We start from the raw sequence: 13,194 nt of genomic DNA, 5'->3' as shown, positions 1-13,194 counted from the left end.
GTAAAGTGGCTGTTCCACTGGATGTCATAAGGTGAATGCACCAATTTGTAAGTCGCTCTGGATAAGAGCGTCTGCTAAATGACTTAAATGTAAATGTAACTGGTGGAACTGAGGGAACTGAGGGAACTGGTGGAACTGAGGGAACTGGTGGAACTGAGGGAACAAGTGGAACTGTTGGAACTGATGGAACTGGTGGAACTGAGGAAACTGGTGGAACTGGTGGAACTGAGGAAACTGGTGGAACTGGTGGAAGTGAGGGAACTGGTGGAACTGATGGAACTGGGGGAACTGGTGGAACCGGTGGAACTCAGGGAACTGATAGAACTGAGGAAACTGGTGGAACTGAGGGAACTAGTGAAACTGGGGGAACTGTTGAAACTGAGGGAACTGGTGGAACTGGTGGAACTGATGGAACTGAGGGAACTGGTGGAACTAGGGGGACCTGGTGGTACTGAGGGAACTGAGGGAACTGGTGGAACTAATGGAACTGGTGGAACTGAGGGAACTGGTGGAACTGAGGGAACTGGTGGAACTGAGGGAACTGGTGGAACTGAGGGAACTGGTGGAACTGAGGGAACTGGTGGAACTGAGGGAACTGGTGAAACTGAGGGAACTGGTGGAACTGGTGGAACTGAGGGAACTGGTGGAACTGAGGAAACTTGTGGAACTGAGGAAACTGGTGGAACTGAGGAAACTGGTTGAACTGGTAGAACTGAGGGAACTGGTAGAACTGAGGGAACTGGTGGAACTGGTAGAACTGAGGGAACTGAGGGAACTGGGCTCCGGGCAGCCGAGCGGAAATGGAGGAAAACTCGCCTCCCTGCGGACCTGGCATCCTTTCACTCCCTCCTCTCTACATTTTCCTCTTCTGTCTCTGCTGCTAAAGCCACTTTCTACCACTCTAAATTCCAAGCATCTGCCTCTAACCCTAGGAAGCTCTTTGCCACCTTCTCCTCCCTCCTGAATCCTCCTCCTCCCCCCCCCCTCCTCCCTCTCTGCAGATGACTTCGTCAACCATTTTGAAAAGAAGGTCGACGACATCCGATCCTCGTTTGCTAAGTCAAACGACACCGCTGGTTCTGCTCACACTGCCCTACCCTGTGCTCTGACCTCTTTCTCCCCTCTCTCTCCAGATGAAATCTCGCGTCTTGTGACGGCCGGCCGCCCAACAACCTGCCCGCTTGACCCTATCCCCTCCTCTCTTCTCCAGACCATTTCCGGAGACCTTCTCCCTTACCTCACCTCGCTCATCAACTCATCCCTGACCGCTGGCTACGTCCCTTCCGTCTTCAAGAGAGCGAGAGTTGCACCCCTTCTGAAAAAACCTACACTCGATCCCTCCGATGTCAACAACTACAGACCAGTATCCCTTCTTTCTTTTCTCTCCAAAACTCTTGAACGTGCCGTCCTTGGCCAGCTCTCCTGCTATCTCTCTCAGAATGACCTTCTTGATCCAAATCAGTCAGGTTTCAAGACTAGTCATTCAACTGAGACTGCTCTTCTCTGTATCACGGAGGCGCTCCGCACTGCTAAAGCTAACTCTCTCTCCTCTGCTCTCATCCTTCTAGACCTATCGGCTGCCTTCGATACTGTGAACCATCAGATCCTCCTCTCCACCCTCTCCGAGTTGGGCATCTCCGGCGCGGCCCACGCTTGGATTGCGTCCTACCTGACAGGTCGCTCCTACCAGGTGGCGTGGCGAGAATCTGTCTCCTCACCACGTGCTCTCACCACTGGTGTCCCCCAGGGCTCTGTTCTAGGCCCTCTCCTATTCTCGCTATACACCAAGTCACTTGGCTCTGTCATAACCTCACATGGTCTCTCCTATCATTGCTATGCAGACGACACACAATTAATCTTCTCCTTTCCCCCTTCTGATGACCAGGTGGCGAATCGCATCTCTGCATGTCTGGCAGACATATCAGTGTGGATGACGGATCACCACCTCAAGCTGAACCTCGGCAAGACGGAGCTGCTCTTCCTCCAGGGGAAGGACTGCCCGTTCCATGATCTCGCCATCACGGTTGACAACTCCATTGTGTCCTCCTCCCAGAGCGCTAAGAACCTTGGCGTGATCCTGGACAACACCCTGTCGTTCTCAACTCACATCAAGGCGGTGACCCGTTCCTGTAGGTTCATGCTCTACAACATCCGCAGAGTACGACCCTGCCTCACAGAGGAAGCGGCGCAGGTCCTAATCCAGGCACTTGTCATCTCCCGTCTGGATTACTGCAACTCGCTGTTGGCTGGGCTCCCTGCCTGTGCCATTAAACCCCTACAACTCATCCAGAACGCTGCAGCCCGTCTGGTGTTCAACCTTCCCAAGTTCTCTCACGTCACCCCGCTTCTCCGCTCTCTCCACTGGCTTCCAGTTGAAGCTCGCATCCGCTACAAGACCATGGTGCTTGCCTACGGAGCTGTGAGGGGAACGGCACCTCAGTACCTTCAGGCTCTGATCAGGCCCTACACCCAAACAAGGGCACTGCGTTCATCCACCTCTGGCCTGCTCGCCTCCCTACCACTGAGGAAGTACAGTTCCCGCTCAGCCCAGTCAAAACTGTTCGCTGCTCTGGCCCCCCAATGGTGGAACAAACTCCCTCACGACGCCAGGACAGCGGAGTCAATCACCACCTTCCGGAGACACCTGAAACCCCACCTCTTTAAGGAATACCTAGGATAGGATAAAGTAATCCTTCTGACCCCCCCCCCCCTTAAAAGATTTAGATGCACTATTGTAAAGTGGCTGTTCCACTGGATGTCATAAGGTGAATGCACCAATTTGTAAGTCGCTCTGGATAAGAGCGTCTGCTAAATGACTTAAATGTAAATGTAACTGGTGGAACTGAGGGAACTGAGGGAACTGGTGGAACTGAGGAAACTGGTGGAACTGAGGGAACTGGTGGAAGTGGTGGAACTGAGGGAACTGGTGGAACTGAGGAAACTTGTGGAACTGAGGAAACTGGTGGAACTGAGGAAACTGGTGGAACTGGTAGAACTGAGGGAACTGGTAGAACTGAGGGAACTGGTGGAACTGAGGGAACAAGTGGAACTGTTGGAACTGATGGAACTGATGGAACTGGTGGAACTGAGGAAACTGGTGGAACTGGTGGAACTGAGGAAACTGGTGGAACTGGTGGAAGTGAGGGAACTGGTGGAACCGGTGGAACTCAGGGAACTGATAGAACTGAGGAAACTGGTGGAACTGAGGGAACTAGTGAAACTGGGGGAACTGTTGAAACTGAGGGAACTGGTGGAACTGGTGGAACTGATGGAACTGAGGGAACTGGTGGAACTAGGGGGACCTGGTGGTACTGAGGGAACTGAGGGAACTGGTGGAACTAATGGAACTGGTGGAACTGAGGGAACTGGTGGAACTGAGGGAACTGGTGGAACTGAGGGAACTGGTGGAACTGAGGGAACTGGTGGAACTGGTGGAACTGAGGGAACTGGTGGAACTGGTGAAACTGAGGGAACTGGTGGAACTGGTGGAACTGAGGGAACTGGTGGAACTGAGGAAACTTGTGGAACTGAGGAAACTGGTGGAACTGAGGAAACTGGTTGAACTGGTAGAACTGAGGGAACTGGTAGAACTGAGGGAACTGGTAGAACTGAGGGAACTGAGGGAACTGGGCTCCGGGCAGCCGAGCGGAAATGGAGGAAAACTCGCCTCCCTGCGGACCTGGCATCCTTTCACTCCCTCCTCTCTACATTTTCCTCTTCTGTCTCTGCTGCTAAAGCCACTTTCTACCACTCTAAATTCCAAGCATCTGCCTCTAACCCTAGGAAGCTCTTTGCCACCTTCTCCTCCCTCCTGAATCCTCCTGCTCCCCCCCCCCCCCTCCTCCCTCTCTGCAGATGACTTCGTCAACCATTTTGAAAAGAAGGTCGACGACATCCGATCCTCGTTTGCTAAGTCAAACGACACCGCTGGTTCTGCTCACACTGCCCTACCCTGTGCTCTGACCTCTTTCTCCCCTCTCTCTCCAGATGAAATCTCGCGTCTTGTGACGGCCGGCCGCCCAACAACCTGCCCGCTTGACCCTATCCCCTCCTCTCTTCTCCAGACCATTTCCGGAGACCTTCTCCCTTACCTCACCTCGCTCATCAACTCATCCCCGACCGCTGGCTACTTCCCTTCCGTCTTCAAGAGAGCGAGAGTTGCACCCCTTCTGAAAAAACCTACACTCGATCCCTCCGATGTCAACAACTACAGACCAGTATCCCTTCTTTCTTTTCTCTCCAAAACTCTTGAACGTGCCGTCCTTGGCCAGCTCTCCTGCTATCTCTCTCAGAATGACCTTCTTGATCCAAATCAGTCAGGTTTCAAGACTAGTCATTCAACTGAGACTGCTCTTCTCTGTATCACGGAGGCGCTCCGCACTGCTAAAGCTAACTCTCTCTCCTCTGCTCTCATCCTTCTAGACCTATCGGCTGCCTTCGATACTGTGAACCATCAGATCCTCCTCTCCACCCTCTCCGAGTTGGGCATCTCCGGCGCGGCCCACGCTTGGATTGCGTCCTACCTGACAGGTCGCTCCTACCAGGTGGCGTGGCGAGAATCTGTCTCCTCACCACGTGCTCTCACCACTGGTGTCCCCCAGGGCTCTGTTCTAGGCCCTCTCCTATTCTCGCTATACACCAAGTCACTTGGCTCTGTCATAACCTCACATGGTCTCTCCTATCATTGCTATGCAGGCGACACACAATTAATCTTCTCCTTTCCCCCTTCTGATGACCAGGTGGCGAATCGCATCTCTGCATGTCTGGCAGACATATCAGTGTGGATGACGGATCACCACCTCAAGCTGAACCTCGGCAAGACGGAGCTGCTCTTCCTCCCGGGGAAGGACTGCCCGTTCCATGATCTCGCCATCACGGTTGACAACTCCATTGTGTCCTCCTCCCAGAGCGCTAAGAACCTTGGCGTGATCCTGGACAACACCCTGTCGTTCTCAACTCACATCAAGGCGGTGACCCGTTCCTGTAGGTTCATGCTCTACAACATCCGCAGAGTACGACCCTGCCTCACAGAGGAAGCGGCGCAGGTCCTAATCCAGGCACTTGTCATCTCCCGTCTGGATTACTGCAACTCGCTGTTGGCTGGGCTCCCTGCCTGTGCCATTAAACCCCTACAACTCATCCAGAACGCTGCAGCCCGTCTGGTGTTCAACCTTCCCAAGTTCTCTCACGTCACCCCGCTTCTCCGCTCTCTCCACTGGCTTCCAGTTGAAGCTCGCATCCGCTACAAGACCATGGTGCTTGCCTACGGAGCTGTGAGGGGAACGGCACCTCAGTACCTTCAGGCTCTGATCAGGCCCTACACCCAAACAAGGGCACTGCGTTCATCCACCTCTGGCCTGCTCGCCTCCCTACCACTGAGGAAGTACAGTTCCCGCTCAGCCCAGTCAAAACTGTTCGCTGCTCTGGCCCCCCAATGGTGGAACAAACTCCCTCACGACGCCAGGACAGCGGAGTCAATCACCACCTTCCGGAGACACCTGAAACCCCACCTCTTTAAGGAATACCTAGGATAGGATAAAGTAATCCTTCTGACCCCCCCTCCCCCTTAAAAGATTTAGATGCACTATTGTAAAGTGGCTGTTCCACTGGATGTCATAAGGTGAATGCACCAATTTGTAAGTCGCTCTGGATAAGAGCGTCTGCTAAATGACTTAAATGTAAATGTAACTGGTGGAACTGAGGGAACTGAGGGAACTGGTGGAACTGAGGAAACTGGTGGAACTGAGGGAACTGGTGGAAGTGGTGGAACTGAGGGAACTGGTGGAACTGAGGAAACTTGTGGAACTGAGGAAACTGGTGGAACTGAGGAAACTGGTGGAACTGGTAGAACTGAGGGAACTGGTAGAACTGAGGGAACTGGTGGAACTGAGGGATCTGAGGGAACTGGTGGTACTGAGGGAACTGGGATCCATCAGCTCTATGTAATGTTACAATTGTCATTTGTATCATCCTTGGATATGATTTTAGTAAATTATGGTAATTTATACATTTATACATAAAGTATTGTGGTAGGATGATTGGAAAGGAGACACAAAGGTGGACACCAAAGGCCAGAACAAGATGAAGAACAGAACAAGGGGAAGAGAGGCAGGGTACCTATGACAGGGGGTTTCTTTAGAGGAGCAGGCCTCCTTCCCGGGGGAGGCACCGGGCGAGCAGGAGGGAGAGGAGCAGGCCTCCTTCCCGGGGGAGGCACCGGGCTAGCAGGAGGGAGAGGAGCTGGCAGAGAAAGTGGTGAAAGAAAGCAATGAGAATGAAAAAGAATGGACAGGAGATAGACTTTAAAAAAATGAAGCGGTAGAGTGAGGATGCCATCATTTATTGGAGAGGAAGGAAAGCATCAAATAGAGAGATGAACAACAGAAAGCATCAAAGAAGGTAAGGTTTTATCTGACGATGTATGTATGAGTGTATAATTGAAGTGTACCTGCGGCAGCTTTGCTAATGCTAGCTCCAGCACTAGACCTCCTGTCTTCCTCCTCATCACTCTCGTTGAAGTCGTCAAGGTTACCGATGTCTGTGGGTTTGACACTCATCAGACTGGCCAGGCTCTGCATGTCTTCGTCGCTGTGGGAGAGTAACACAGCATTGTGAACTAAAATACATAATGAAGTCATTACTGATGTTATTACTGTAGTGGGATATTATGGGATGGACTCACGTGGCTTTCCCCTCTCTGACAAACACACAGGACAGGGAGAGCTTCAGAGTGGCCTCCACCACCTTGACAGACAGGGGCTTCAGCTTCAATGTCAGGTCTTGCTGAGTGGGAGTGGCACTGGCAAACTTCTTCATATTCACGTCCACTGCAGCCAACACCTTACGTTGACCCTTTGTCTCCTGCAAGGCAAGCAGCAGGGATACATTCATGAGTGGGCTTTAGTGGTACCATTAGATGATCTTTAATGAACTTCTATATTTCAATGCTGCCTGTTATGAGATATTGTATTAGAAAGTACACTCACACTCTCAATGACAAATGTCCAGTCTTTGTCTTCAAACACATCAGAATGGGGATCCTAGTGGGTAAGTACAGAGATGGAAATGACAGGGGAAAAGGACACATGTTGTTGTATGTTGTCAATTTACATTAGAAATGTCTAAAGATTATTTATCACAGAAGCAAATAGCTATGGTGCAGTGTACTCATGAATACCCATGGGGTGATATTTACCCTGAAGAGTGTGAGGGAGATATCCACGTTTTCAGGTACGGGCCAAACCACCATCCCCCTGTAGGGGTTCTTGATGCCCGGCTGCCATCCATGAAGCTAGAGAGAGAGATCAAGACAACAAGACTACATCAAAACATGATAGAAATGATGGAAATGCGTCCCTGCCATCCTGGTGGGATAAGTGATGTGCTGTTTTGAGGTAAGTAAAACAGGGTGAGTATTTACCTTAGAGCACATACGCCTATTTCTTCTGGTCCAAACCACCCTGACTTTATCTGGTTGCCTAAAATCATACAAAAAGGGACAATGAGACAAGAAACAGTGAGAAATACAATAAATTGTTTTGTAGATTATTTTAGTCCTTACATAATTCAGCATAAGTTATCTTCTTTGGCGTTTCAATGTAATAATTTCCACAAAAACACTAATACAAACACCAACACACAGGTTCTCTGTTATTTGTTATGAAACAATTTTCTGAGAAGAACGGGACTGCTTCCCCAGTCAGTGTCATCACTGGTGGTTCAGCTCCAAAGAAAAAGTTTGTTTTACACAAACTGAACAACGCAAGGGAATCATGCCCTAACAGATGTTCTATTCCACAACAGATGACGAAGAGGGTGGATAGCAGACAATCAGCTGGAACCCAATACACACAACCCAAAGGCTGGAAGAGACACAGCATATATATATATGTGTGTGTGTGTGTGTGTGTGTGTGTGTGTGTGTGTGTGTGTGTGTGTGTGTGTGTGTGTGTGTGTGTGTGTGTGTGTGTGTGTGTGTGTGTGTGTGTGTCTAAAGTAAATCTCGGAATCTATTTTACATTACATAATGCATTCATGAAATATGTCATAGGCCTACACAAATGTTTGACTGTTTGTCCAATACATTGCTATTCTATCTGTCCTCAATGTGTAATATTATACAAGTGTTGCTCTGTCTCCACTGACTGGGAGAAGTTTCCAACCCTTGGTTTGCCTATTGTGTTTGTTAGAAGGAGAAGCTCTGGCTTCTGCAACACGGGAATAAGGGAAGGAAGCTGCATTAAGGCCAATGGCACTGCGGAAGGACCCATATTGCTCAATTACTTTTAATCTACAGTCTGAAGACCCTCCCATCCTGATTGTTTATGTTATAACAAGACCCTCCCACTTTATTATAACTATATCATGTTATTCTGGAATACAGTTGAGCTGTCTGCTCACTAATATTGCTTGTAAATTGTAATGCAAGTGAAATGCAGGCCCTGTTTAATATATTACTATTGTAGGATCTATCTAAACTGAATTGAAGTTCCTCTAGTGCAGGGGACTCCTTACTGACATAGAGTCATTGGGCTAATACAGCCTGTTTAGGAGCACATAGAAAGCAGGGGCAAATTCAGTTCTGTCTCAGATTGTTAGAGCAACAGCGCAGAAGGGAGCCAAATGGCATGTTTGGGTGGGGAGGGGGTTGTTTTTAAAACATTGTGGTATCATAGGGCACAGAAATAGACTGACATACTGGAACAGACAAACCCATTACAACAGGAGAAAGCACACCCATACTCCTTCCTGAGTTACCAGAGGCCAATATGACTCACACCAAAAACAGGCTGCTGTGTCATGCTCCAGCTGTCATACACTCAACCAGAGGCAAGACTGATCATTTGTTGAGACTGAAGACTTTGACCCTGACAGCTGCAACCAGTAGTAAGGGTTTCTCAACAACAAAAAACTCCCCCTCATTGGTTCTCAAGTTAGAACAGCTTATTACTAAACATGAGATGGACAGTTTGATCACTCTTCATGTTTGTGTTATTATAAGTGATACCCAGTTCAACTGGAGAGCTTCAAGTTCCTCTGTGTTCACATCACTAAGGATATATCATGGTCCAAACACACCAACACAGTTGTAAAGGCACAACAATGCCTTTTCAGGAGGCTGAAAATATTTGTCATGGTCAGATCCTCAAAATCCTCATGGTCACTCAGATCCTCAAAATCCTCATGGTCACTCAGATTCTCACGCTGCAGACGGCTATACCGACCCGCTAATACAGGACTATTAAAGGCCCAGTGCACATTTTCTTTTCTCAAAAATGTTTCTTTATATATATTTTGTAATTATTCCGATTTTTCAGGGGGTGCTGCATCCCTCAGCATCCCTACTTCCCGTGGCTTTGACAGCTGCACCATTGAGAGCATCTTGACTTTCTGCATCAACGTTTTGTATGGCAACTGCTTGGCATCTGACCGCAAGGGGGTAGTGCGTACGGCCCAGTACATCACTGGGGCCGAACTCCCTGCCATCCAGGACCTTTATACCAGGCGGAGTCAGAGGAAGGCCCTAAAAATTGCCAAAGACTCCAGCCACCCAAGTCATAGACTACAAGCGGTACCTGAGCGCCAAGCCATAAGACTGCTGAACAGTTCATCAAATGGCCACCTGGACAATTTACATTGACACCCTTTTCTTTCTCACTGATATTCTTGCACTGGCTCTATGAACACCCACTGGACTCTACCCACACACTCACTGGACTACCCACACACTCACTGGACTCTACCCACACACTCACTGGACTCTACCCACACACTCACTGGATTCTACCCACACACTCACTGGATTCTACCCACACACTCACTGGATTCTAACCACACACTCACTGGATTCTACCCACACACTCACTGGATTCTACCCACACACTCACTGGATTCTACCCACACACCCACTGGACTCTACCCACACACTCACTGGACTACCCACACACTCACTGGACTCTACCCACACACTCACTGGACTCTACCCACACACTCACTGGACTCTACCCACACACTCACTGGACTACCCACACACTCACTGGACTCTACCCACACACTCACTGGACTACCCACACACTCACTGGACTCTACCCACACACTCACTGAACTCTACTCACACACTCACTGGACTCTACCCACGCACTCACTGGACTCTACCCACACACTCACTGGTCGGAAGTTTACATACACTTAAGTTGGAGTCATTAAAACTAATTTTTCAACCACTCCACAAATGTCTTGTTGACAAACTATTGTTATGGACATCTACTTTGTGCATGACACAAGTAATTTTTCAAACAATTGTTTACAGACAGATTATTTCACTTATATTTCACTTATAATATCACAATTCCAATGGGTCAGAAGTTTACTGTGCCTTTAAACAGCTTGGAAAATTCCAGAAAATGTCATGGCTTTAGAAGCTTCTGATAGGATAATTGACATCATTTGAGTCAATTGGAGGTGTACCTGTGGATGTATTTCAAGGTCGACCTTCAAACTCAGTGCCTGTTTGCTTGACATCATGGGAAAATCAAAAGAAATCAGCCAAGACCTCCACAAGTCTGGTTCATCCTTGGGAGCAATTTCCAAACGCCTGAAGGTACCAAGTTCATCTGTACAAACAATAGTACGCAAGTATAAACACGGGACCACGCAGCCGTCATACCGCTCAGGAAGGAGACGCGTTCTGTCTCCTAGAGATGAACGTACTTTGGTGCGAAAAGTGCAAATCAATCCCAGAACAATAGCAAAGGACCTTGTGAAGATGCTGGAGGAAATAGGTACAAAAGTATCTGTATCCACAGTAAAACGAGTCCTATATCGACATAACCTGAAAGCAAGGAAGAACCTCAGCAAGGAAGAAGCCACTGCTCCAAAACCGCCATAAAAATACAGACTACGGTTTGCAACTGCACATGGGGACAAAGATCGTACTGTTTGGAGAAATGTCCTCTGGTCGGATGAAACAAAAATAGAACTGTTTAGCCATAATGACCATCGTTACGTTTGGAGGAAAAAGAGGGAGGCTTGCAAGCCGAAGAACACCATTCCAACCATGAAGCAGGTGGGTAGCAGCATCATGTTGTGGGGGTGCTTTGCTGCAGGAGGGACTGGTGCACTTCACAAAATAGATGGCATCATAGGAAAGAAAATTATGTGAATATATTGAAGCAACATGTCAAGACATCAGTCAGAAAGTTAAAGCTTGGTCGCAAATGGTCTTCCAAATGGACAATTGACCCCAAGTTTACATCCAAAGTTGTGGCAAAATGGCTTAAGGACAACAAAGTCAAGGTATTGGAGTGGCCATCACAAGGCCCTGACCTCAACCCTATAGAAAATATGTGGGCAGAACTGAAAAACTGTGCGAGCAAGGAGGCCTACAAACCTGACTCAGTTACACCAGCTTTGTCAGGAGGAATGGGCCAAAATTCACCAACTTATTGTGGAAGGCTACCTGAGACTTTTGACCCAAGTTAAACAATTTAAAGGCAATGCTATCAAATACTAGTCGAGTGTAAACTTCTGACCCACTGGGAATGTGATGAAAGAAATAAAAGCTGAAATAAATCATTCTCTCTGCTATTATTCTGACATTTCACATTCTTAAAATAAAGTGGTGATCCTAACTGACCTAAGTCAGGGAATTCTTACTAGGATTGAATGCCAGGAAGAGTGAAAAACTGAGTTTAAATGTATTTGGCTAAGGTGTATGTAAACTTCCGACTTCAACTGTACTACACTGACATTCCAACACACACATACACACTCACACATACTAAACTGACACTCCAGCACACACATACACACACATAGACACACTTTCACAACCTTCACATATGTTGCTGCTACTCTTTTTATTTTATATCCTGATTGCCTAGTCACTTTTACCCTTTACTTTTACGCTTATAAGGAAGGACATTCAACAAGCACAGCACTTACACAAATGACTGATGGCTGGCTGAGAGAAATCGATAATAGAAATATTGTGGGGGCTGTTTTGTTAGACTTCAGTGCGGCTTTTGACATTATCAATAATAGTGTGCTGCTGGAAAAATGTATGTGTTATGGCTTTACACTCCCTTCTATATTGTGGATAAAGAGGTACCTGTCTAACAGAACATAGAGGGTATTCTTTAATGGAAGCCTCTCCAACATAATCCAGGTAGAATCAGCCATTCCCCAGGGCAACTGTCTAGGCCCATTACCTTGTTTCAATCTTACATCAGATATCAGCTGATGTAAGAAAGGCTTTATAAATACATTTGATTTGATTTTACTAATGACATGCCACTGGCTTTGAGTAATGCCAGTGTGTCTATGTATGCGGATGACTCAACACTATACACGTCAGCTGCTACAGCAACTGAAATGACTGCAACAATTAACAAAGAGCTGCAGTTAGTCACGACTTCCACCGAAGTCGGTTCCTCTCCTTGTTCGGGCGGCGTTCGGCGTTCGGCGTTACCGGTCTTCTAGCCATCGTCGATCCACTTTTAATTTTCCATTTGTTTTGTCTTGTTTTCCTACACACCTGGTTTTCATTTCCCTCATTTATTGTTGTGTATTTAACCCTCTGTTCCCCCCATGTCTTTGTGTGGAATTGTTTGTTGTAAGTGCTTGTGCACATGTTTACTGGTGCGCGTCGGGTTTTGTACCCATGTTGGTTATTTCTTTAGGCCGTTGGTTTTGCAATTAAACTGCTCCGGCTATTACCTAGTTCTGCTCTCCTGCGTCTGACTTCCCTGCCACCAGTTACGCACCCCTTACAGTTAGTTTCAGGAATAAGTTAGGAATAAGTTAGCCCTAAATATTTCAAAGACTATTTAAAAAACATTGTATTTGGGACAAATCATTCACTAAAGTCTGTCCATAATAAAGCACTACTCTACCTTCTTAACAGCACTATCAACAAGGCAGGTCCTACAGGCTCTAGTTTTGTCGCACCTGGACTACTGTTCAGTCGTGTGGTCAGGCACCACAAAGAGGAACTTAGGACAATTGCAGTTGGCTCAGAACAGGGCAGCACAGCTGGCCCTTGGATGTACACAGAGAGCAAACATTAATAATATGATTGTCAATCTCTCCTGACTCAAAGTAGAGGAGAGATTGACTACTTGTATTTGTGAGAGGTATTGACATGTTGAAAGCACCGAGCTGTCTGTTTAAACGACTAGCACACAGCTTAGACAC

The 13,194-nt window shown here is 47.8% G+C and overlaps 1 protein-coding gene across 10 annotated transcripts in view; it reads right to left on the bottom strand.

Moving 5' to 3' along the window:
• LOC139552675 (EH domain-binding protein 1-like protein 1) overlaps positions 1-13,194 on the bottom strand; it is a 45,372-nt gene that overhangs the window by 26,963 nt on the left and 5,215 nt on the right. For 8 of the 10 annotated variants that reach the window (XM_071364635.1, XM_071364633.1, XM_071364636.1 and 5 more), the window contains exons 2-7: positions 7,421-7,478; positions 7,196-7,291; positions 6,987-7,040; positions 6,683-6,861; positions 6,449-6,588; positions 6,118-6,240 (exon numbers count right to left, since the gene is read on the bottom strand). In XM_071364635.1, the coding sequence (XP_071220736.1) occupies positions 6,118-6,240; positions 6,449-6,588; positions 6,683-6,861; positions 6,987-7,040; positions 7,196-7,291; positions 7,421-7,478 (650 nt within the window). The remainder of the gene's footprint in view (positions 1-6,117; positions 6,241-6,448; positions 6,589-6,682; positions 6,862-6,986; positions 7,041-7,195; positions 7,292-7,420; positions 7,479-13,194) is intronic. The other 2 variants (XM_071364640.1, XM_071364643.1) reach the window with 1 other exon arrangement.

Source organism: Salvelinus alpinus, chromosome 24 (assembly GCF_045679555.1).
Source record: "Salvelinus alpinus chromosome 24, SLU_Salpinus.1, whole genome shotgun sequence".
NCBI classification, from domain to species: domain Eukaryota; kingdom Metazoa; phylum Chordata; class Actinopteri; order Salmoniformes; family Salmonidae; genus Salvelinus; species Salvelinus alpinus.
Note: the sequence above shows the minus strand (reverse complement) of the source record. Positions and strands in the feature narration are given on the sequence as shown.